The 20764-nt window shown below is 47.0% G+C and overlaps 8 protein-coding genes across 9 annotated transcripts, besides 3 other annotated features; 7 read left to right on the top strand and 1 right to left on the bottom strand.

Annotated features, from left to right (window-relative positions):
- Window positions 1–137: 137 nt before the first annotated feature.
- Window positions 138–166: a microsatellite.
- Window positions 167–552: 386 nt separating this feature from the next.
- Window positions 553–666: a sequence feature (CT-rich).
- Window positions 667–2119: 1453 nt separating this feature from the next.
- Window positions 2120–2139: a microsatellite.
- A 526-nt stretch (window positions 2140–2665) lies between these two features.
- On the top strand, window positions 2666–6872 carry TSTA_035490 (exportin KapK; the record flags this gene model as incomplete). The annotated part of the gene is made up of 11 exons (XM_002480712.1): window positions 2666–2731; window positions 2804–2833; window positions 2899–2971; window positions 3055–3126; window positions 3185–3897; window positions 3972–4743; window positions 4797–5267; window positions 5325–5554; window positions 5640–6018; window positions 6072–6243; window positions 6298–6872. 11 exons carry the CDS (start codon window positions 2666–2668, stop codon window positions 6536–6538), a joined length of 3219 nt encoding a protein of 1072 aa, XP_002480757.1. The 3' UTR covers window positions 6539–6872.
- Window positions 6873–7025: 153 nt separating this feature from the next.
- Window positions 7026–8623, top strand: TSTA_035480 (ppp1r11-prov protein, putative). 2 transcript variants are annotated; one of them, XM_002480710.1, is made up of 3 exons: window positions 7026–7366; window positions 7425–7827; window positions 7907–8623. In XM_002480710.1, the coding sequence occupies exons 1-2, from the start codon at window positions 7120–7122 to the stop codon at window positions 7703–7705; spliced, it is 528 nt and encodes a 175-aa protein (XP_002480755.1). In that variant the 5' UTR covers window positions 7026–7119; the 3' UTR covers window positions 7706–7827; window positions 7907–8623. The 2 variants fall into 2 exon arrangements, with proteins under 2 accessions (XP_002480755.1, XP_002480756.1); XM_002480711.1 differs by having other exon boundaries at window positions 7425–8623.
- TSTA_035470 (shugoshin family protein) lies at window positions 7954–10126 on the bottom strand (the record flags this gene model as incomplete). Its single annotated transcript, XM_002480709.1, has 4 exons — window positions 7954–8987; window positions 9051–9547; window positions 9601–10018; window positions 10078–10126. The coding sequence occupies 4 exons, from the start codon at window positions 10124–10126 to the stop codon at window positions 7954–7956; spliced, it is 1998 nt and encodes a 665-aa protein (XP_002480754.1).
- Window positions 10127–10440: 314 nt separating this feature from the next.
- Window positions 10441–11518, top strand: TSTA_035460 (DASH complex subunit DAD2, putative). The gene is made up of 3 exons (XM_002480708.1): window positions 10441–10696; window positions 10751–10810; window positions 10876–11518. Exons 1-3 carry the CDS (start codon window positions 10489–10491, stop codon window positions 10977–10979), a joined length of 372 nt encoding a protein of 123 aa, XP_002480753.1. The 5' UTR covers window positions 10441–10488; the 3' UTR covers window positions 10980–11518.
- Window positions 11519–12512: 994 nt separating this feature from the next.
- TSTA_035450 (uncharacterized protein) lies at window positions 12513–14036 on the top strand. Its single transcript, XM_002480707.1, has one exon. The coding sequence runs from the start codon at window positions 12944–12946 to the stop codon at window positions 13364–13366; it is 423 nt and encodes a 140-aa protein (XP_002480752.1). The 5' UTR covers window positions 12513–12943; the 3' UTR covers window positions 13367–14036.
- An 843-nt stretch (window positions 14037–14879) lies between these two features.
- Window positions 14880–17366, top strand: TSTA_035440 (glycerol-3-phosphate dehydrogenase, mitochondrial; the record flags this gene model as incomplete). Its single annotated transcript, XM_002480706.1, has 4 exons — window positions 14880–15331; window positions 15453–15712; window positions 15773–17089; window positions 17146–17366. 4 exons carry the CDS (start codon window positions 14880–14882, stop codon window positions 17232–17234), a joined length of 2118 nt encoding a protein of 705 aa, XP_002480751.1. The 3' UTR covers window positions 17235–17366.
- A 239-nt stretch (window positions 17367–17605) lies between these two features.
- TSTA_035430 (DUF814 domain protein, putative) lies at window positions 17606–18501 on the top strand (the record flags this gene model as incomplete). The annotated part of the gene is made up of 4 exons (XM_002480705.1): window positions 17606–17678; window positions 17737–17776; window positions 17942–18045; window positions 18125–18501. The coding sequence occupies 4 exons, from the start codon at window positions 17606–17608 to the stop codon at window positions 18499–18501; spliced, it is 594 nt and encodes a 197-aa protein (XP_002480750.1).
- Window positions 18502–18770: 269 nt separating this feature from the next.
- TSTA_035420 (Golgi matrix protein, putative) lies at window positions 18771–20716 on the top strand (the record flags this gene model as incomplete). Its single annotated transcript, XM_002480704.1, has 7 exons — window positions 18771–18795; window positions 18847–18995; window positions 19049–19435; window positions 19487–19922; window positions 19975–20254; window positions 20303–20409; window positions 20466–20716. 7 exons carry the CDS (start codon window positions 18771–18773, stop codon window positions 20714–20716), a joined length of 1635 nt encoding a protein of 544 aa, XP_002480749.1.
- Between the last annotated feature and the right edge of the window lie 48 nt (window positions 20717–20764).

The following is a 20764-nucleotide window of genomic DNA, read 5'->3' as shown; positions in this document are numbered from 1 at the left end:
CCTATGGTATTTTTTGAACGGAAATGCGCAACCACTGTCTAGTGAGAAAGGCGGCGTAAAATCTGATGATGATGATGATGATATGTCAAACAATCGTGTATTTGACAATAAGAAACCTGCTGTTTCTGCGCCAGCAGAAAAAAATAAAAAAAAAAAAAAAAAAAAAGGAATTCACAGGGCACGCAGGCCCCCTCGGACTATCAGATGTGGTCGAATTGGTATTGAGATATACGGGGAAGTTCTGGGTGCTGGTGGTTCTCCGAGCTCGGAATCAATTATTGCGCCTCGATGGGATTCGGCCACGAAGCTAATCGAACAAGCCCTAGGATTTCGACTCTAAAGACGCGCGACTGTTGAGAATCGCTGAAAAGATGCGACGGACTCATTCAGAAACGCTGCAGTTCCGGCGTACACTAAACGGCGCGAGCCTCGGTTTTCCTAGTGCGTGGTAATTAATTACCTAAGAAAGCGTCTGCGAGACCAGAGAAAGAGATGTGCTCGAACGTAAATCGACACCAGCCAGTTGTACGATTTGGATGAGTGCAGAGATGAGAAGGAGAAGGCAGGACGAAAGAGATGGAAGAAGATAGGAATGAGTAGAGGGGAGGGAGAAAGGGAGAGAGGAGAGGAAAGGAAAGGGAGGAAGGAAGAAAGAAAGAGAGCAAGTCTCCGCGCAGGATGTTTTGGCGGTTAATTATATAATGTAATATGAGACTACATCTTTAGGCTCTGCAAGGTGATACAGTCTAGGGAAGGAACCTACCCACCCTCCCCCCCCAAAAAGTTTTTGGCAGGTGCGTCTGACACTGGCATCTGCGTCTTTGGGAAAGAGGGGAGGGGCGGGCGCAGCTTCCCTTCTGCAAATTCAAAAGTTGCAAGCGCGCAGCACAGCGGGCCCAGGCCAACAATGAGGCGGCAGCGGCTTGACGTTGGCGCGCGATCGGCGGCGGCAGAGTTGGCCTTGGTTGGTCTGTCTCGTTAGCGCCAGTGTCTTCCCTGCTACCTGCCAGCCAATCAGTGCTCGTAGTCTCGGGTCTCAACTGCAAGGACAGGCCCCACGGAGTCACGGGCCAATCGGCGCTTCTCTCGCTGGAGGGTAGCACTGTAGCCAGAAGGACGAGAAGAAATGTGATTAAAACACTCTTCTTTTCAGAGCTTCCTGGCGAAAGCCATGATCCCGCATCCAGACATATAACAATAAATGATCTACTGTTTGTTTGTGTTCTGGTTTGAGACGTACGGATCACGGAATCGAGGGATCCGATCTCTACCAGCCGCATCCGGTGCTTACATAGTATAGAACTTGTAGTACCCGTAGTACTTGTAGTACCCGTAGTACCTGTAGTACCTGTAGTACTGGTAGTACTGGTAGTACTGGTAGTACTTGTTTATCGCTCAAGTTTGGGCCGCCGTCGCGCGCGCCAGCGTATGATTCAGCGCTAACGGGCTTACTGACGTCTCTTTCCAGAGTGGCGTCTAATGTTCTCTTGGTATTGTCACAGGCGGGCTGATCTCGATTGCATGCCATCCTATCTCTCTTCTGACGAAAGATAGTTTTGCCCAGGCGTGTACGCAGAACGGAGTAGTAAGGGCAGAAACAGAAGAGGTCAAAATAGGAGCCGCCCGCACGGGCAAGAGGCGGCTGTGACACGACCGCTTACTTGCTGAACGGCTACCCTCCATAAAGCCTGCCGCCCCCACCATGCATCCAGGTCACACTCACTGCCGGATACTTCGCCATTGGCGCCGCATTGGCGCGTCTAGACAGGATTCAACCACACCAATGCACTGTTGGAATTATTGTATTCTTTTGTAGTCATTGCTGGCGTCTATCTGAGACGAGATCTTTTTGTTCTCCTTGCTATTTTTGGAAATTATCAAGAAGGATGTATCCACGCTGCTCCTGGTATTTCAGGCTTACCCGTCAATCAGCCGCCGAATCATGGGACTTCTGCAGAAATGCGAAACATAGGCGTGAAAAGGACCCGACCTCTTAAAACTTGAAACCTTTTCGTCATCCTTGAACCGCCGAGTGTATGCTGCTCAATCCTCGTAGCCGGACCGACGCTGACGCTTTAGAAACTGCGATAATGGCATTCCTTTTCGCCTGGGCCGACGTAGGAGGAGGAGGAGGAGGAGAATTCCCGCTTCGAGAATGATGTAGCCAGATAGTGTTGCTTCTACGTAGTAGGCATGGGAGCACTGAAAGTCTAAAAACGAGAAGCCTGGTGTTTGTTATGGATGCTGACTAAGCATGATGGCGCTTTCCCTTCAAACCACTAGTTATCGCTGCCTCACCAAGCTTCACGAGACAACCAGTTTGATTTTTTACCATCCAACCCTCTCTCGTGGAACAACTTAACGACCGACCGCGCCAAATCCATATCTGAAGCTATCACGGTTTTGCTTCTGTGGGAACACGTCTCCACCTGTCTATTATTGTTTGATGCTTCGCGTTTGACCGCCTAGCTAGCTATCGTGCTCTGCCCCGCCTTCAGTCTTTCCTTCTGGCTCTCTTCCATCGGTTGATCTTCCTTCCTGCAGCCAACCCCACCAGTTTATTCATTTTTCTTTACGACAGCGACTTGAGTTGAGCCTTCAATTATACCGCGAATCTAGAGTTTCATCTTACGCTGAAGGCGATCTCGCCAGAGTTTGGGGCGGAATGTCTTTCTCAGTGCAAGAACTGGACAACACTGTCCGCGCCTTCTATGAGGGCAAAGGCGATGTGGTGAGTATCCATCGTTTTGTCCATCAACAAGGTGAAACCAGAGAGGACAACAGCTGACGTCGGGCAATATAGCAAAAACAAGCACAACAATCTTTGACCGAGGTATGATGGGAAAAAAGGGCTCTCACTTTGCTCGAAGAACATCGACTGATACATTGACGGAACAGTTTAAACAAAATCCAGACGCGTGGTTATCGGTGGGAGAGATCTTACAGGAATCATCATACTCCCAGACAAAGTGTAAGTGTGCTCTTGCTCAGGTCCATTTTCAGAATTCAGGGAAAAAAGAAAGAAAGAAAACGAAAACTTATTCTTTGTGGTAGATCTCGGACTGCAGGTTCTAGACGAGGTGATTATGACAAGATGGAAAGTCCTACCACGAGATCAATGCCAAGGTGAGTATTCGTTATGAATGAGGCTTCGGACAGTGCAGATAGTTGACGTTTGGTTTAGGAATTCGCAACTTCGTCGTGAATCTGATCATCGAACATTCGAAATCCGAAGAAAAACTCAAGAGCGAACGCGCCTTTTTGAATAAATTGAACCTCGTCCTCGTCTCAATACTGAAACAAGAGTGGCCCCATAACTGGCCGACTTTCATCAATGAAATTATTTCCTCGTGCCACACCAGCCTTTCCATCTGTGAAAACAACATGGCCATCCTCCGATTGTTGTCAGAAGAGGTCTTTGATTATTCACAGGATCAGATGACGTCTACCAAAGCCAAAAACCTCAAGACAACGATGACCCAGGAGTTTTCATCCATCTTCCAGCTATGTTCCGAAGTTCTGAACACTGCCAACCAGCCCGCTCTCATCAAAGCAACACTGGAAACGTTACTCCGATTTTTGAACTGGATTCCTCTGGGCTATATTTTCGAGACTCCCATTATCAACACTCTTCTTACTAGGTTTCTCGATGCACCGGAAACCCGTAATGTGACACTGAAATGTCTGACTGAGATTGGCGGTCTCCAAATTGGCCCACAGTACTCCTACGATGAAAAGTTGGTCTTGATGTTCACCGAAACTCTTACACGAGTGTCTAGGATCATTCCACTATCTCTGGATCTGAAGAGCACGTACGCAAGCAGCAACTCCAGAGATCAGGAGTTCGTTCTGAACCTCGCGCTCTTCCTCTGCAACTTCTTCAGTGTGCATCTCAACGTAAGTCAATTTTTTTTCCTCTCTTTTTCTTTGCTCGTTGGAAACTGCTTAGGTAGCTAACTACTCAAAAAAAGCTTATCGAAAAATTGCCCAATCTGGATTACCTTACCCACGCGCACTTCTACCTCATTCGAATCAGCCAGATTGACGACCGCGAAATTTTCAAAATCTGCCTAGAATACTGGACTAAGCTTGTGCAGGAACTGTATGAAGAGATGCAACAGCTCCCCATCACGGACATCAACCCATTAGTAGGCATGGGCGTCAGTGGTCTATCGAACGGCGGTGCGCCACATCCCAGCACACTCGCAAACTACCCCTTGCGCAAACATAAGTATCAAGAAGTACTATCGAGTCTGCGAACTGTTATGATTGAGAAAATGGTACGGCCCGAAGAGGTTCTCATTGTGGAAAACGATGAGGGAGAAATTGTCCGCGAGTTTGTGAAGGAAAGCGACACCATCCAACTGTACAAAACTACAAGAGAATGTCTGGTCTATCTGACGCATCTTGACGTTGTCGACACAGAGACTATCATGGCCGATAAACTTGCTAAACAGGTCGATGGCACAGAGTGGTCGTGGGCTAACTGCAATACTTTGTGCTGGGCCATCGGCTCCATCTCTGGCGCTATGAACGAGGAGACTGAGAAACGTTTCTTGGTCACCGTAATCAAGGATCTTCTCGGTCTTACGGAACAGAAGCGTGGGAAAGACAACAAGGCAGTCGTTGCCAGTAATATCATGTATATTGTTGGCCAATATCCAAGGTTTTTGAAGGCACACTGGAAGTTCCTGAAGACTGTCGTGAACAAGTTGTTCGAGTTCATGCACGAAACGCACGAAGGTTTGTTTCATTAAGTGACTACGCACTTTGGACACCCAACTGACTTCTTTCAGGTGTCCAGGACATGGCTTGCGATACGTTCATCAAGATTGCCAACAAATGTAAACGTCATTTCGTGGCTCTTCAGCCTGGAGAGAGTGAACCCTTTATTGAAGAAATAGTCCGCAACATGCGTAAGATCACTTGCGACCTTTCACCACAGCAGATCCATACCTTTTATGAGGCTTGCGGCTACATGATCTCGGCTCAGGGTCAAAAGGGCCTCCAGGATCGATTGATTGAAAGTTTAATGGCATTGCCTAACTCTGCGTGGGATGCCATCATTGCGCAAGCCAACCAAGACCCTTCAATTTTGCAGGATGCCGAAACTATCAAAATTGTCGGAAACATCATGAAGACCAACGTGGCGGCTTGCTCTTCAATAGGCACTTACTTTTATCCTCAAATCGGCCGCATCTACCACGATATGCTCAATATGTACCGCGCTTCCAGCCAACTTATATCCGACGCTGTTGCTAGTGATGGTAAGTTTCCTAAACAAATAGTCCCATACCTTGTCCTAATGCCTCTTTTTTTTCCAGGAAATATTGCGACGAAAACTCCTCGGGTGCGAGGATTGCGCACCATCAAGAAGGAAATCCTCAAGCTTATTGACACATATGTTCAAAAGGCAGATGACCTGGAAATGGTCAATCAGAACATGGTTCCGCCGTTGCTCGAAGCCGTTTTGTTAGACTACAACCGAAATGTCCCCGATGCGCGGGAAGCAGAGGTTTTGAATGTTATGACAACCATTATTCACAAGCTCCATGTACGTTGGACCCCAAGAACTTCGCGGTTCTCGGTTAGAATACCAGTTACTATATCCTGGGAGTCAGTGCTAACTTCTCTCTTAGAATCTTATGGACGACAAGGTGCCGATTATCATGGAGAGCGTCTTTGAGTGCACTCTTGAGATGATTAATAAGGATTTCCATGAATATCCCGAACATCGTGTTCAATTTTTCAAGTTGCTACAGGCGATCAACCTGTATTGCTTCCCAGCCTTATTGAAACTAGATGGCAATCAGTTCAAATTTGTCATCGACTCATGCATGTGGGCAAGCAAGCACGACAACCGTGAGGTCGAGAACACCGGTCTGACCATGTGCCTTGAACTTATGAACAATATGGCGGAAACTGATTTGCAGACATCGAGTATCTTCTTCCGCCAGTTCTATCTACCCATTCTCCAAGATGTGTTCTTTGTGCTTACCGACACCGATCACAAAGCTGGTGAGTTAATCCGCATCGCAACTTTGCAGAACTCTTGGCTGACAGAGGAACAGGATTCAAGTCTCAAGCTATGCTCTTGTCGCGCATGTTCTACTTCGTTGAATCTGGCAAGATACAAGAGCCTATATACTCTCCAGAACAAGCGCCGGTTGGCACCTCGAACAAGGACTTCCTACAAGAATACGTTGCTAGCCTTCTTCAGTCGGCTTTTAAGAATCTTCAGGAGTAAGTCATTCCGTTGTATTCCTCCTACATCGATTACTAACATATGGTGTGTAGAATTCAAATCAAGCAGTTTGTTATCGGACTCTTCGCATATAATGACGATTTTACGAAATTCAAGACACACCTGCGTGACTTTTTGATCTCTCTCAAGGAATTCGCGGGAGATAATGCCGAACTCTACGCAGAAGAACGGGAACAAGCATTACAGGATGCCAAGGCTGCCGAAAGAGATCGTGCAATGAAGGTTGGAGGTTTAATGAAGCCAGCTGATATGGACCAAGACGACGATCTATAGTCCGGTTGGCCGATTTGAAGGTTTTGGAGAAACTTGGAGAACAGATTGGAAGCAAAGCAGATCTTCAGCACGCTTCGTGAGCTTGGGAACTGTGCAAAGTCTTGTATATTTCCTTGACTTTGCCCTCTTTTGCTTGAATTCTTTTTTTTTTTTTTTTGGACCGTTGATGTATCAAAAGGCATATCCAGTATACATGCACCCAGGGTATGTATATTGTGGAGGAAGCGCCTGCTGGGGGTTCCAAGGGGCCGGATCAGGAGAAGAAAAAAAGGAGTCATTCTAGCATTAGTCTAATCACTCTAAAGGTCAAATAAAATAATGATATTGCTCAGGGGAACTCATTGTGTACAAATTCCAATAAGATATGTGATAAGGTGACGTAGGGACGATCTACAGCGGAGAAACGGCTCGTTGACGGCCCCACCTAACTTTTTATGCTTGCCATCTCGCCATCACCTGCTCAACCCTTTCCCATTCTCAACTTGACAGAGAATCTTGATAACTACTCCTTTCAATAGCCTGTTTGCTCTTGTCTGAAATATCCTACACTGGTGATAAATCAATTTCACGTTTGACCAACGATGCAACGACAATCCCAACGACAGCGACAGCTGAATACAACCGGCACAAGTACGACAACTTCAGAGTCGGACTCAACAATAGCAAACTTTCCGCATACCCTGCGGCTTCGAGGCGAAAGCACTGCTTATCAGAACGAAAGTACAGAGACCCAACAACAACAGGGACAAGACGGGTCTACATCCCATCGCGTGAGGTGGGATGAGAATGTAATTAATAATGAGGGTATGGGGAAAAAGAGTTCAAAAGGTTTGTTCTCTCGAGCTCACTGAGAGTATATGATGATTCTATTATTAACTCTACTTAGTATGCTGCATATATCATAGACCTCGAGCCGTGGACGAAAGTAGTTCCGAGTCTGAGTCGTCGTCTAGCTCAGATGACTCGGATACCGATGATGATAACGATATGCGCGCTACGAGAAGATCCGGTCGGCGACAAGGATGTGATCATGATGGCCATGAGCATGAATACGATCATGACCATGGAATTAAGAAAGTCAGGAGGAAGAGGAGGCCGAGTCCGAATGCTTATGAGAGGCAGCCCAAGAACGAGCAGAAGCCTACGCAACAACCTAAGGCTGAGTAATGGAGCAATGTTGAAGAAGAGAATAAAGCAATGGTGGCTACATTGTTATTATGAACTACAGACTTCTAGCTATAAGATATAATACCTTATGGAAACAGCACGACGCAAGACACAATTGGCGGGTATATATCCTTTTCAAACCGAGCCATTCTACACTCTTTTCTCCTCAAAACTCCGACCATTCTGATGAAAGACAAACAGACATTCGAGCAACAACAGTTGAGAAACACAGTCATACAATAATCAACCTATACCATCATACTCCGTCTTCTTGCCGAAACACGTTGACCTCGCTTGGCTGGCAGAATACTGCTCTCTTCCGTGAGAGCTCGTGTCGTTTTGGCTCTCGTTCCTTCGATATGCTTGAAAGAATCCTCCAAACTATCGTCGTGGGATTCACTATCAATCTCGAATGTCTCATCATCTAAATTGGGCTTTTCGCGGTCAGAAACTGCAGGGTTTGAGGAATGTCGGCGAGATTGCGAATTAGGATTGGCTGACCGTCGCCGTGTTTGCGCTTGTGTAGTATTATTGGTAGTGATGCTCTTGTCGGCCGAAGGGCTCAACATGGCGCTTGAGTTGTGGACTTGACCATCCTGCTTCGAATCTAATCCACACTCTGGATCGTCCAGTCGTAGAATATCATTTGTGCTCGCGGATAATGTCCTTCGTTTTCTCTTTGTTACCATGTGCTTTGGTAACTCACCAATTCCTTGGGTTGTGGTAGTCGCAGCCTTATTGTCAATAGACGATTCGTTTTCTTCGGGGATGTTGTTCAATGTCGACTTGTCGGGATCGTACTCTTGACCACTCGTGCCCGTGACAGTAGTAGAAGAACGTCGTCCACCTGCAATTATCACTGCATCTACAAGCTCATTCGTAGCTCTTCGCATCTTGTCACGCAAATTCGGCTCTGCGTAGCTGATTGCGCCTCTTGCACGCCTGGACGGGCGTGATCCGAGACCCGGGAGAGGCATCGAGTCTGTCACCGCAGGCTCGTCCGCGTTGAATAGCTTTTTCTGAACGCATCCACTCTCCACAGGTTCAGGTATAGTCGATACAAGTGGTTTGACAGGCTCATCCTCGTGTATAATAGCTGTGACTGTTCGCTTTGCTTTTTTGGCAGTGCCGGATTGAGATTGTGAAAGTTTCTTTGCTGGTTCTGGGTTGTGCGAGTTTTCGTCTCTTCCTTGTTTATTTGTCGGTTTCTCTGGCTTATCTTCAACCAGCTGAACTGCCTCCCTGCCATGCTTCTTCACTGAAGATGCCATATTTGTGGTTTCTACATCAGTATCTTGTCAGCATTGGTTCAAAAAGCAATATATATGTAATTGTGTAAACCTACTCGGCTCCAAAGCCCTCCGCTTCGAAGCAGCTGCTTTCTTTGGAGGTTGCTGCTTCGCTTGTGACACAGGTCCATTCATAACCTCAACGGCCATATTTTGGGTATGGGTTCGCGAAGAACCCACTGCGCGGGTAAACTGAAAGTCGTCGTCGATTGAGCCGGTATTCGTTACAGGCAGCGGCGAAAATGTGAGCTCTTCTTCTGCCGCGCTAAACTTTCTCTTTGAGCCGGACAGTGTTGGAGGCGACGCTGATTTTGACGGCGAGACTGATTGTTCGAGGATCGGCAGCCCATCGTTCGTATTGTTTAGAGACTTCTCAGGGCTCTGACGGTCGGAATGAGCGATATCTTCTGCATCTGATGAGAGAGCATCGGCAGTATCAAGGAAATCATGGTGTCTTCGTGAAAGGGGGCTTTGATGTATATCGAAATGTGCAACCGGCGGGGAGCCGATGCTAGGAGAATCTATGTCCTGTTGTTCTGCAAGTTCCTGTGGACTAGGAAAAGGTGTTAGCGCTAAATATCAAATTGTGATTCTAGCCGTCCTTACTCGAGAGTGCGTCGTGGGAAGTATTTATCTTCCAGAATGGTCGGTAGCCTGTCGTCATTGTCGTTCCATGTTATTGGTCTCCGGTTGGGGTCAGACGAGCGTTGGCTTTCGCCTGCCGACTCGAGATGTGCGGTCTTCTTCTGAAAGTTCGCAGGGAGCAAGCCTAACTCGTTGACTAAATTGTTCAATTCTGCTACCTTGGCTGCCAATTTATCCTTGCATTGATAAATGTCCTTGTGGAAAGCTCTGCCAGCTTCGTACTTTTCGGCATCATGTTGTAATGAAATCACTTGTTCCTTGAGCGCGGCGTTTTCTTTGAGTAGATGAGATAGTTCGGTTTCTAGACCCTGGATTCGCAATGATTGGAGGGAGTTGACTCTTGCAATTTCACGGTTCTGACGTATAAAACGTCTCTTGACTGTCATTGATACTCGAGTCAGCAATCACGCGGTCAAAGAACGGGCGGTATCAACTCACGAGCCTCTATAGATTCAGCTGGGCCTGGAAGTTCGTTCAGTCGTGCCATGTCGCTAATTTAAAGATATTTCTTCGGCTCATATAGCCTCAAGCCGGTAGGCGCGGCAAACTCTTCGAGTTTTCGAATTTAGCCTAGTATGATAATATTCTCGTGGTGGTCCTTAGGATATTTGCGTTTTTCGACTGGACAGTGACTGAGATATGATGGTGAACTGGTAAGTGTAAGTCATAGGTAGGTGAAGAATGAATGTTTTACCGCTTGTTTGGGTTACTTGTTGATGTTTGTCCATATTTGGTTTAGCTTCCAGGCGCGAGTCACCCCCACTTGCTTCTTGGACATTTTCACCACAACTGACTACTCTCATCGACAGGACTATTAAAACTTCGCAAACTACGTACAGAATACACACCATGACGCATCCCACAATCAACGCATCTCTTCGTCAGAGCAATGCTTATCCGACAACGTCACAGCAAGCAATAGCTTTGACGATGCGAATCGAAGCGAAGAAAGCCGAATTGGAGAATCTCAGCCAATTGCGTGATTTGAGCAGTGCTCTTGCCTCGCAGATGCAAGCTCTGGAGGCGAAATTGGCTACTTTGAAGGACGGCACAGAATGTCTGTAATCATTCCACTCACCATCCCTGTGCTTTTGTACTAACTCTCAAATAGCCATCGCCTGTGTTTTGGCAAACTGGCAGAGCGTTCTGCAGGCGATCAATATGGCGACTAGTATGTGGATTGCGTTTTACACTTCATGCCGTGGAAGAGAATGAAGCTGATTTGTGAACGAGCAGAGAAAACAGCGACTAGTGTCCAGGGACTCGCGACCGTTGAGAACCGCCCAGCAACACTCGTGCGGATACCCACTGCAACAATTGACACGCTTCCAGATGCTTGATCGACCGGTCTATTTATTGGTGCTCTTACAAACTCTCGAGAAGGGCGCCGGCATACAAGTCCATGAATAACACGTGTTGCAGTGGACTCCGGGTCGAAGGATAACGGGGCCGTTCCGTGAGGAAGCATGAGGATTTCTCAAACCCGTGCCACGTATGTCCGACACCCACAGCAGCAACACAATGCTCAACGATGCTTGGCCGTTTATTGCCATTATCACAAACGCGATGCAAGCGATGGCTGCTGCGAAATATGACAATTCGTGTCGCAGGAGCTCGAAGGCGATCTAATCGGCTGTTAACAGATAATGAGAGGGGTGCTGCATTGATGGACCGTCTGTTCGCGGGAACTTGACAATACAAAATGTTGGACTTGTCTTGGCCGTGCTTTGGTGTAGAGCAACATTGAGAGTACAGATAAGCTATCTATATGTTTATATCTACGGTAGTGGCAGATTAGTATGCGGTGCTAGGGTCTGTGTGGCTCAATCATGGCTGAACTTAAAAATTTTGGTCATGCCCTGAGTCGAGGGAAGAAAGACTGATGCCGTGTTTGGTTAGATAGGATGTGCAAGAGGGAGGGATCAACACCATCAACCAGGATTGTCAACTTGTCAAGGTCAAAAATGAGCACATCTTTGATCGTCTCAGCCATACGAGCTAAACAGGCCAATCACAGGCTACACTGCAGGCTAACCAAGTCCGGCCAGCGTCACGAGCTAGGCTTTTTCCCTTAAGCGCGCGAGCCAGAATAAATTATATTTTTTTCTCTTCTCTTATCAGGAATGCTGAATAACTCTATCTACAGTCAGCTGTGTGTCTGCTCGCATTGATAGTACACCTACCCCAAATGTGCCACAACTCGAGACCAAGCACGTCCGTCGCACGAGCTTCCCCTCATTTGCTGTCAGTGGAATGAGCATTAGTTTCAGCATCGACCATCAGCTAACCTTGATCCGTCGTGGGCCGAATATCATGATATATGTTTCATAGTTTGACACTCAACTACATGTGCATACAGCTTGACGTGGAACCAGTCAGTCCGCGGCGTGGTATGTTGCTATTTGCTCAGGAACGTAGTCTTACTGCTGGCTGATATAGCTGAGGCATTATGCATGCAGTCGACAATGAAATTGAGGTACGATAGGAGACGCCCAATCAGTGCTCGCGGGGGACGAAGCACCGTCCTCTTGCTAGCCTCCTTAGACTGGCACTACGACTAGTAGTGCACTGCGTCGTCTACACCTTCTGTCGTTTGAATGAATGGAGATGAAAAACCGTTCAGCTCTTTTACTCAGAGAAAAGTGAGCAATTGCACACAGAATATTCCTCTTCAATGATGCGATCCAGCGTTGCTCGAATCAGATGACATTCCTGTCTGTCTGGTTTGGTACGCGTATGGGCTAATGAGTCAGTAGCAGAATGCGTGTAATTTATGGTAATATATGGTAATCTGCAGTAATTGTAATATATCATGCAGGGTGCCCGGCGCATCCAAGCGGAGTCATGGCGTTATTTATCGTGATCATTCAATGTTGCTGTGGGGAACTTGGGGATGAGACCCCTCAGCGCACTGCCTATATATCCGACCTTTCCTGCCTCTCGCTCGCTCTCTGTTCTTCTCACCATACCCAACCCCTCTCTTTCAAGCGATGACCTGACTGGAACTCTTCTGCCTTCTTCTCGCTCAAACCACCCCCGGGGCTCTCGGATCCCATCAGCCTTGCCAGTCGTGTGTGTCTTGTCTCTTGTCTTGACCGGTCAAGCCTGACCAGGCAGACATGATACAGCCTTCTGATCGTATACGTTTATAATCCATGAATGAAAACAGAGCCGTGTCCATTTCTTCATATATAAAGCTGGCCACCTCTCGATACTTGGACGAATATATTTATGAAACCTGCTCCATTCAATTCTTCTGAATCACCACAGCTATTAGTCATACCAGAGTCCATTAGGAAAAAACATGTCTGCCGACTGGTCACTTGACTTCTGTCTGGTCTGTGACCAACAGACTTCTGGAGCAGGACCTTACTGCTCTCAGAGCTGCCGACTAGCCGATCTAGATCAAAATGGCTCTGAATCGTCCGTCTCGAGCTATCCCGTCTATCTGTCTTCTAAATCCACGCTGCAACCGAAGACGAGCTCATCCAGTACTGCCGGTCGACAGAGTATCGGCAAACGCACCACTTCTTCCTTCTCCTCCACAAGTTCGAATGATCAGTCATCAAGCCTGACGTCGACGTCGTCTCAGACCTCACTGTCATCACTCACAAGCACATTAACTCCGTCGGCGGCGCTTTCGAATCAAGTTCGGCATGAACTGCAGGATTATTCAAAAAGTTTTGATCAAGTCCGAGACTGGAAGAGGCGATTAACGAATTCATGAACATATCCTTTCTGTTGAGCTTGGTCATAACGACGGCATACCAACACAAAACTTCTTTTTCGGCGTCTGGGTTGGCTTTACCTATTACGGGCGTTTTCAGGAATCTCGCATATCACACGTGTCTCGAATATCCGGCTAGCGATCTTTCATGTCGTCGACATCAGCATCACGACACATTATTATAGACGGAGGCTGAACTGTAACATCATATCATCTCATCATCCTTGACCACATGGACTATCCGGTAAAACAGTCACGGATACTGGTCTCGATCATTTTCTCGGGTTCTCGAAACCAGGGTTAGGGTTCTATTCAGCGATTGGCGGTTTTTCTTTGCATTTGTTTGATCAGTTTGGAAGATATCATTCACACGACTTGATTAATGGACCTAGAGACATGAATAGGAGCACATGCCGAGCCATATCATTTGCGCAACTCCAATCTCGGGCCGAAAGGAGACGAGCAAGTTCAGCATTGCTCCACTTGATCGGCACGGAGGCTGTTGCCCTTGATTGCTCTAGCTTTTGCAAGTCTCGTGTTTACTATAGTATCATATAACATGAATATATATGATCACTGGTGTTAGCTCTTCCGTACCGGATCCCGTGTAGAATATATGCTATCAAGAGGCTGAGTTGCTGCTGGCTACGGGATGTAGAAGTACGTATGGCTAGATTTTCACAGCGGAGCCAAAGGTACCAACTCTACCAACTCCCCACAGTGGGTATACTCCGTATGCAAAGGTTAAAAAAAAGATATGGGGAATATCAGATTCTGCTGGTCATCTGATGGGACTCTAGCTTGGCCAGACTGAAAGCTGAAAGAAGGAGTTCGGTAGAAGTGATCTAGACTGCGACAATTCGAATTGGATTCAGATTCCAAAGCATTTCGAAATCTTCATTGGGATGGGATAGAGACTGTATGGCATGCGGACTGGTCTCCGATCGTGATTGGTGGGAGAATAGTATCCGACGAATCTGCGCGCTGAACAAAAGCCAACCATTATGATAACTCGTAATTGAGCCAGCAGCATGAAGCTTAGGTAGCAATGGTCCGAGATGTAGAGACGAGCAAAGAGGCTGTGATGGTGAAGCTGATCGCTTGCATAGTCCAAGCATAGGTGGAGTTCTCTCCGAATCTAGATGCCGGCGTGTCACCGGAGGGCCATTCCATTGCTGATCTCTGTACGAGGGAGCCGGCTAATCAGTTAGTTATAAACCACAGCATTGACTCATTTCAACATTTGTTGCCATCAGTTGAAGGACATCTTCTTATATAAAAAGAGGATAGAACAAGGACGTAAGCTGACCCGCCAGAGCTCGTGGATCAACACGTCATAGCCCATCCAACTTTTTAAACCAACGTCCGCTCCCTCTTTTCTCTCTCCTTCAGTCAACTACTCTCCTTCAGGGGCTCCCTTGTGTCAATTCGACAATTTTTCCTGACGGAAAAATTTCATTCTTCTTGTTCTCTTTATTATTTGTATCTTTTATTTATTCGCCGTTCATAGACAATGGTCGCCCAGCACTCTCGCCGCTTCGTTCGGCCTCTTTTATATACCTCCGCCGCACTAGCTACCGGTGCTGGCTTACTTTACGTCGCATATCGTCCACGAAATATCCCAGGTTCAGAGCCGGCTGTAGTGCCTCCGCCCGGTTATCGATCAGGGAAGCTTGTGCCTCCCAGCTTCCCGCGCATCAAATCGCGTGAAGAGCAAATCGCCGACTTGCGACGGAGCGCTGGCATTGGCGCTCAGAATGGGGAAGTAGAGCCCTACGATTTGCTCGTCATCGGAGGAGGTGCGACCGGCTCAGGTATCGCGCTTGATGCTGCCACGCGAGGGTTGAAAGTCGCCGTTGTCGAAAGAGATGATTTCAGCGCTGGAACCAGTAGTAAGAGTACAAAGCTGGTTCATGGCGGTGTCCGTTATTTGGAGAAGGCAGTTTGGGAATTGGATTATGCCCAGTATGCTTCTACACCATAACCACCATTTCAACACAACGGAGAAGACACAAAATGCGAATCACCCAACTCGTTCGAATAAAGGATGCAGCTGACGAGATTCTTTTCTTCTGCTATTTCTCAGGTACTCGCTTGTCAAAGAAGCGCTCCGTGAGCGTAAATATTTCTTGAAGACCGCGCCCCATTTGTCCATGTGGCTGCCGATTATGGTCCCTGTGCAGAAGTGGTGGCAAGCACCATACTTCTGGATGGGCTGCAAGGCCTACGACTTTTTGGCCGGTTCCGAGGGAATTGAGAGTTCTTACTTCCTTACGCACAGCAAAGCTCTCGATGCTTTCCCCATGCTGAAGAAAGAGGACTTGTTTGGTGCTGTGGTCTATTATGGTATGATCAACACCTAGCTTTGTAACCTGTCTTGGAACTGCTTTTACTGATATCACGCAGACGGAGCACACAATGATTCGCGTATGAATGTCTCCTTAGCAATGACTGCCGCCTTGTACGGTAGCACAGTCGTCAACCATTTGGAAGTGACTGGTTTGACCAAGGATGCCAAGGGAAGACTCAACGGAGCTTTCGTCAAGGATCTCATAGCTGAAAAGAACGGTAAAGGGTCTGAAGTATTCCATATTCGTGCCAAGGGAATCATTAATGCCACCGGTCCTTTCTCCGACGCTATTCGCAAAATGGATGAACCCGAGACAATGGAAATTGTTGCTCCTAGTTCCGGTGTCCATGTCATTTTACCCGGTTATTACAGCCCCTCTAACATGGGACTTATTGACCCTTCGACATCGGACGGTCGCGTGATTTTCTTCTTGCCATGGCAAGGAAACACCATTGCTGGAACGACTGATCGGGCCACCGAGATCACTCCTCACCCTCAACCTGCCGAAGAGGACATTGACTGGATTTTGAAAGAGATTAGCGGTTACCTTGCGCCGGATATCAATGTACGACGAGACGACGTTCTTGCGGCATGGGCAGGAATTCGACCTCTGGTCCGAGACCCCAAGGCTAAGAATACAGAATCTCTCGTCCGAAACCACTTGATTACTATTTCCGCGTCCGGTCTCTTGACCTGCGCCGGTGGAAAATGGACAACCTACCGACAGATGGCTGAAGAGGCTGTTGACGAAGCCATCAAGGCATTCGCTCTCCAGCCTCGCAAGGTGCAAAACATCCCCGACGTAAGCGGCACAGGTCTCAAGACAGACAACTTCAACCTCGACGGATCCTGCCAGACTCACCAAGTTCGCCTGATTGGTGCCCACGGTTGGTCAAAGACTCTCTTCATCAACCTCATTCAGCATTTCGGTATTGAAACAGACGTCGCAAAGCACTTGACGAGCTCGTACGGTGACCGTGCATGGCAAGTTGCTGCTCTTTCCTCCCCCACGGACGCTCGCTTCCCTCTTCGTGGAATTCGCATCTCGGCGTTGTATCCGTTTATTGATGGCGAGGTTCGCTATGCCGTGAGACACGAGTATGCTCAAACCGCAGTTGATGTCTTGGCCCGCCGAACTCGACTTGCTTTCTTGAATGCTCAAGCCGCCCTTGAAGCGCTACCTAACGTCATTGACCTGATGGCCGAGGAATTGAAATGGGACGAGAAGCGAAAGAACCTTGAATGGAAGGATACTGTTCAGTTCTTGACATCCATGGGCCTTCCTAAAGATCGTGTCAACATCACAAGGAAGGAAGTTGAGGAGGGCAAGACTCGTATCTTGATTGAGGGCACGTCAAGCTCAGCCCGGACTGGTACGTTACATTCCTGGGTCTCTCACATATATGCTTATAGACTAATTATTCTCTAGACTCTCCGGCCGATATTCTTCAGGGCGATCTTTCGAGCATAGGGAAAAAAGATCCTGGTATGAGCCCTAGCTCGCCAGTCAACAAATAGATTGCACTTTTTTTGGAGGGTGTTTGTATTATACTTATAGAATAACTATACTATAAAGCGGTGTACGAGGGACAACGATCTTGCCGGTCCCTCTGGGTTAGTGATAGACCGTATATAGATCGTTTGTGTTTGAACCAACTGTTTTGTCTTAATCAAGTGTCATTGAGGACTCATTGCATCTATATATATACGGAGTATAGTCATGAGATGTCAGATATGGATAGTGAAAAGCGGCTGTTCTGATTGGCGAAAACCAAATAATGGATGAAGCCCCACCTGATCTCTAAATCTGTACCTTTCAATCACAGACAATTAATCGGTCCAGAACTATTACTCAACGATTCTATCTCTTGAATACCAGCTCCTTGAAAATGGTATACTACTTCGTCTCCAATGTTGTGTCCCCCCCTGCGACCATATACGTCGGCAAGGACAAGTTCGAAAGTGCGCAGCCCTCCCACTAGCAAGACAAATCACAATGGCTGACATACGCTTTCTTTAGATGAGGAACTCATAAAACACGGCCTGGAATCAGACGTTTGGTAATCCACATCCATTCTTCGGTTGTTTCAAACAGTATCGAACGGTATATACTGATTGCATGGTGTCAGGGTTCGTTGCTCACTTTCCTTTCCTCCCCGCCGAATGTGATGTGAAAGAGAATCAAGCCTGACAGGCTGCTAGTTCCATGTCGATAATCTATCCAGTGCCCACGTTTACCTACGTCTCAGAGAAGGGGAAACATGGGAAAATATACCCAAGGAAGTCCTGGAAGACTGCGCGCAGTTGACCAAGGCCAATTCTATCGAGGGTATGTCAACACTCACAGACTCGGGGAAGGGAAGTACTGATTTGAATGTATTTAGGAAACAAAAAAGATAACATCACAGTAATCTACACCCCTTGGTCGAACCTCATGAAGAACGCCTCCATGGCCACAGGCCAAGTCTCATTCCATAATCCCAAACAAGTGAGAAAGATTTTCGTGGCCGTGCGTCAAAACCCAATTGTCAACCGACTCAACAAGACCCGCGTCGAGAAATTTCCGGACTTGCAGGCTGAAAAGGAAGAAATTCTAAAGAAGCAGCGCAAGGAAGAACGAAGAGCGAGAGAGGAAAAGAAAGCAGCGGAGAAGAAGGAGAAGCAGGAAAGGGAGCAGTTGAAATGGCAAAAGGAACATGCTTATGATGATTTGTTTAGTGAGGAGAATATGATGCAGAGTAATAATCAGGATCGCGGGGATGATTTCTTGGATGATTTTATGTGATATGCATGTTAAATATAAATACTGTCTTTGCAAACTCAAAAAAAATCGTTGAAATCAGAATAAAAGCTCATACATATGGAATATTCAATTGTTCATTGTATTGAAGTATATAGTCCGACAGCTCCGGTATTGGCACGCACCTCCTGTCAGCGGCCCGCATTGACGGTAGCACTAATTATATTCTACGTCGACAGTTACGTATACCTGTTCCCAACAACAGTCAATCTACAGCCCTACAACGACAACAACCTGCAAAACACCAATCCACCATGTCGCCAGACAAGCAGTCTTCTAGTTAGTTGTTCCGCATTCTATTGTTCAAATTGCCACTAATGATCTGTACAGGCGCAAAGTCCAAGAAGAACAAGAAGAAGAACCAAGCCAACAAGCAGAATGCCGACAGCAGCAAAGCCGGAAATAATGAATCACAAAACGATGCCGCTGCTGAAGAAGAGTCGAAGGAGGAACTGGAGGAAGAAGAAGTGAATGGCTCAGTCAGTGCAGTCCTCCCATGTTCATTCTCCAACTCGCTAACAGATTGGATCAGAACCAAGGCCAGAAAGTCAACGGTGGAAGTAAAGTTGCTGCAGATTCTGCGACAGAGAAACAAAACGATGACGGAGATGGCGATGAAGACGACGCCGATGCCTCAGACCCCGAGACAACAACCACCACGAAGCCAACGGTCTCAGAAGACAATAACAAATTCGACGACCTAGTACGAGACCGCGACTCTCTTCGCGCCGAAGTCACTGAGCTCCGCAAATCGCTAGAACAAATCCAACACAAACACGAAGAAGAAATGGAAGCGCTGCAACATAAATTGAACGAATCCGAGGACAAGAAAACGCAAGCTGAGACGCAATTTCAGAAACTCCTGGAGCGAGTGAATACGATCAAGTCGCAGTTGGGAGAGAGGTTGAAAGAGGATGCTGTATGTTTCTTATACTCTTTTCGTGAAAGAATACTACTGACTCTAATATAGGAGGAACTCTCTCAGGCTCGGTCCCGTATAGAAGAATTGGAAGACCAGAACTCAGCGTTAACAGAAGAAGTGAGCGAGAAGTTGACCAAGATCGCAGAGCTGGAGAAAGATGCACGAGAACATTCGAATGAATTATCGAACTTGCGCAACAGAGCCAATCTATCACAGCAGAATTGGCTTCAAGAGAAAGAGGAACTCCTTGAACAAGAGTCGTATATTCGGGCAGAATTTGAAGAGGCTAAGCAGGCGATGCATAATTGGGAAGTGTTGGCAATGGAAGAGCGATCCATTCGGGAAGGACTTGCGGAGAAGGTCAATGATTTGGAAGATCAGCTCTCGATTCTTCGTGATGAGTACAATAGTGCTGTTTCGGATAATAATACACAGTCGAACACAATTGATGGACTGCAGCGAGCATTGCAGGAGATACAAGACGGTGAGTTTCCTTTTCATTTTCCAAAGTGCCGAAGGCTGACGTGTCATTAAAGCTCGAAAACAAGAACTGCGTGAACTTGTACAAAGCTCTGATGCTCAGCTGGAAGAGCTCAGGGAGAAACTCCAACAAGTCGAGAAACGAGCCGAAGAAGCCAAAACAGAACTCAAAAAGGCGCAAACAGAACTAGATCGACTCCTCCCATTTGAGAAAGAGGTCAAGGAGAAGAATCTGCTCATTGGCAAATTGCGACATGAAGCTGTTACTTTGAATGATCATTTGACCAAGGCGTTGAGATTCTTGAAGAGAGGTAAACCAGAGGACAATGTCGATAGGTATGTAACACATCTTTTCAAAACCGAAAGATTACTGACTCCTTCAAGGCACGTCGTAACAAACCATTTCTTGCATTTTTTGGCTCTCGATCGGTCCGATCCAAAAAAGTTCCAAATCTTGCAACTTATAGCGGCTCTCTTGCAATGGGATGATGGTGAGAAGCCCCCTATTTTTCACCTTTTCATATTTGGCTTATACTAATTCCAACAGACCAAAGGGAACAAGCCGGACTCAGTCGTCCCGGCACATCAACTACTTCTCTCAAAGTACCCAGTTTCTACGTCCATCGAACACCAAGCACACCCTCTCTGATGAGTGATTACATGGAGAATGGGAACAATGCTGCCGGCGGAAAAGAAACGCTTGCAGAGCTGTGGTCTAACTTCTTGGAACAAGAGGCTGAAGCTGCTGGGGGGAATGCAAGTAAGAGGGGGTCTACTGCTGGTCTTTCATCTTCATAGCCCTCTCGCGGGATGTTATTTCTAAATAGTACATGTATAGAAGATTAA

The sequence above is a fragment of the Talaromyces stipitatus genome, genomic scaffold, assembly GCF_000003125.1.
Source record: "Talaromyces stipitatus ATCC 10500 scf_1105507295541 genomic scaffold, whole genome shotgun sequence".
In the NCBI taxonomy this organism is placed as follows: Eukaryota; Fungi; Ascomycota; class Eurotiomycetes; order Eurotiales; family Trichocomaceae; genus Talaromyces; species Talaromyces stipitatus.
This window is presented reverse-complemented; position numbering and strand designations above follow the sequence as displayed.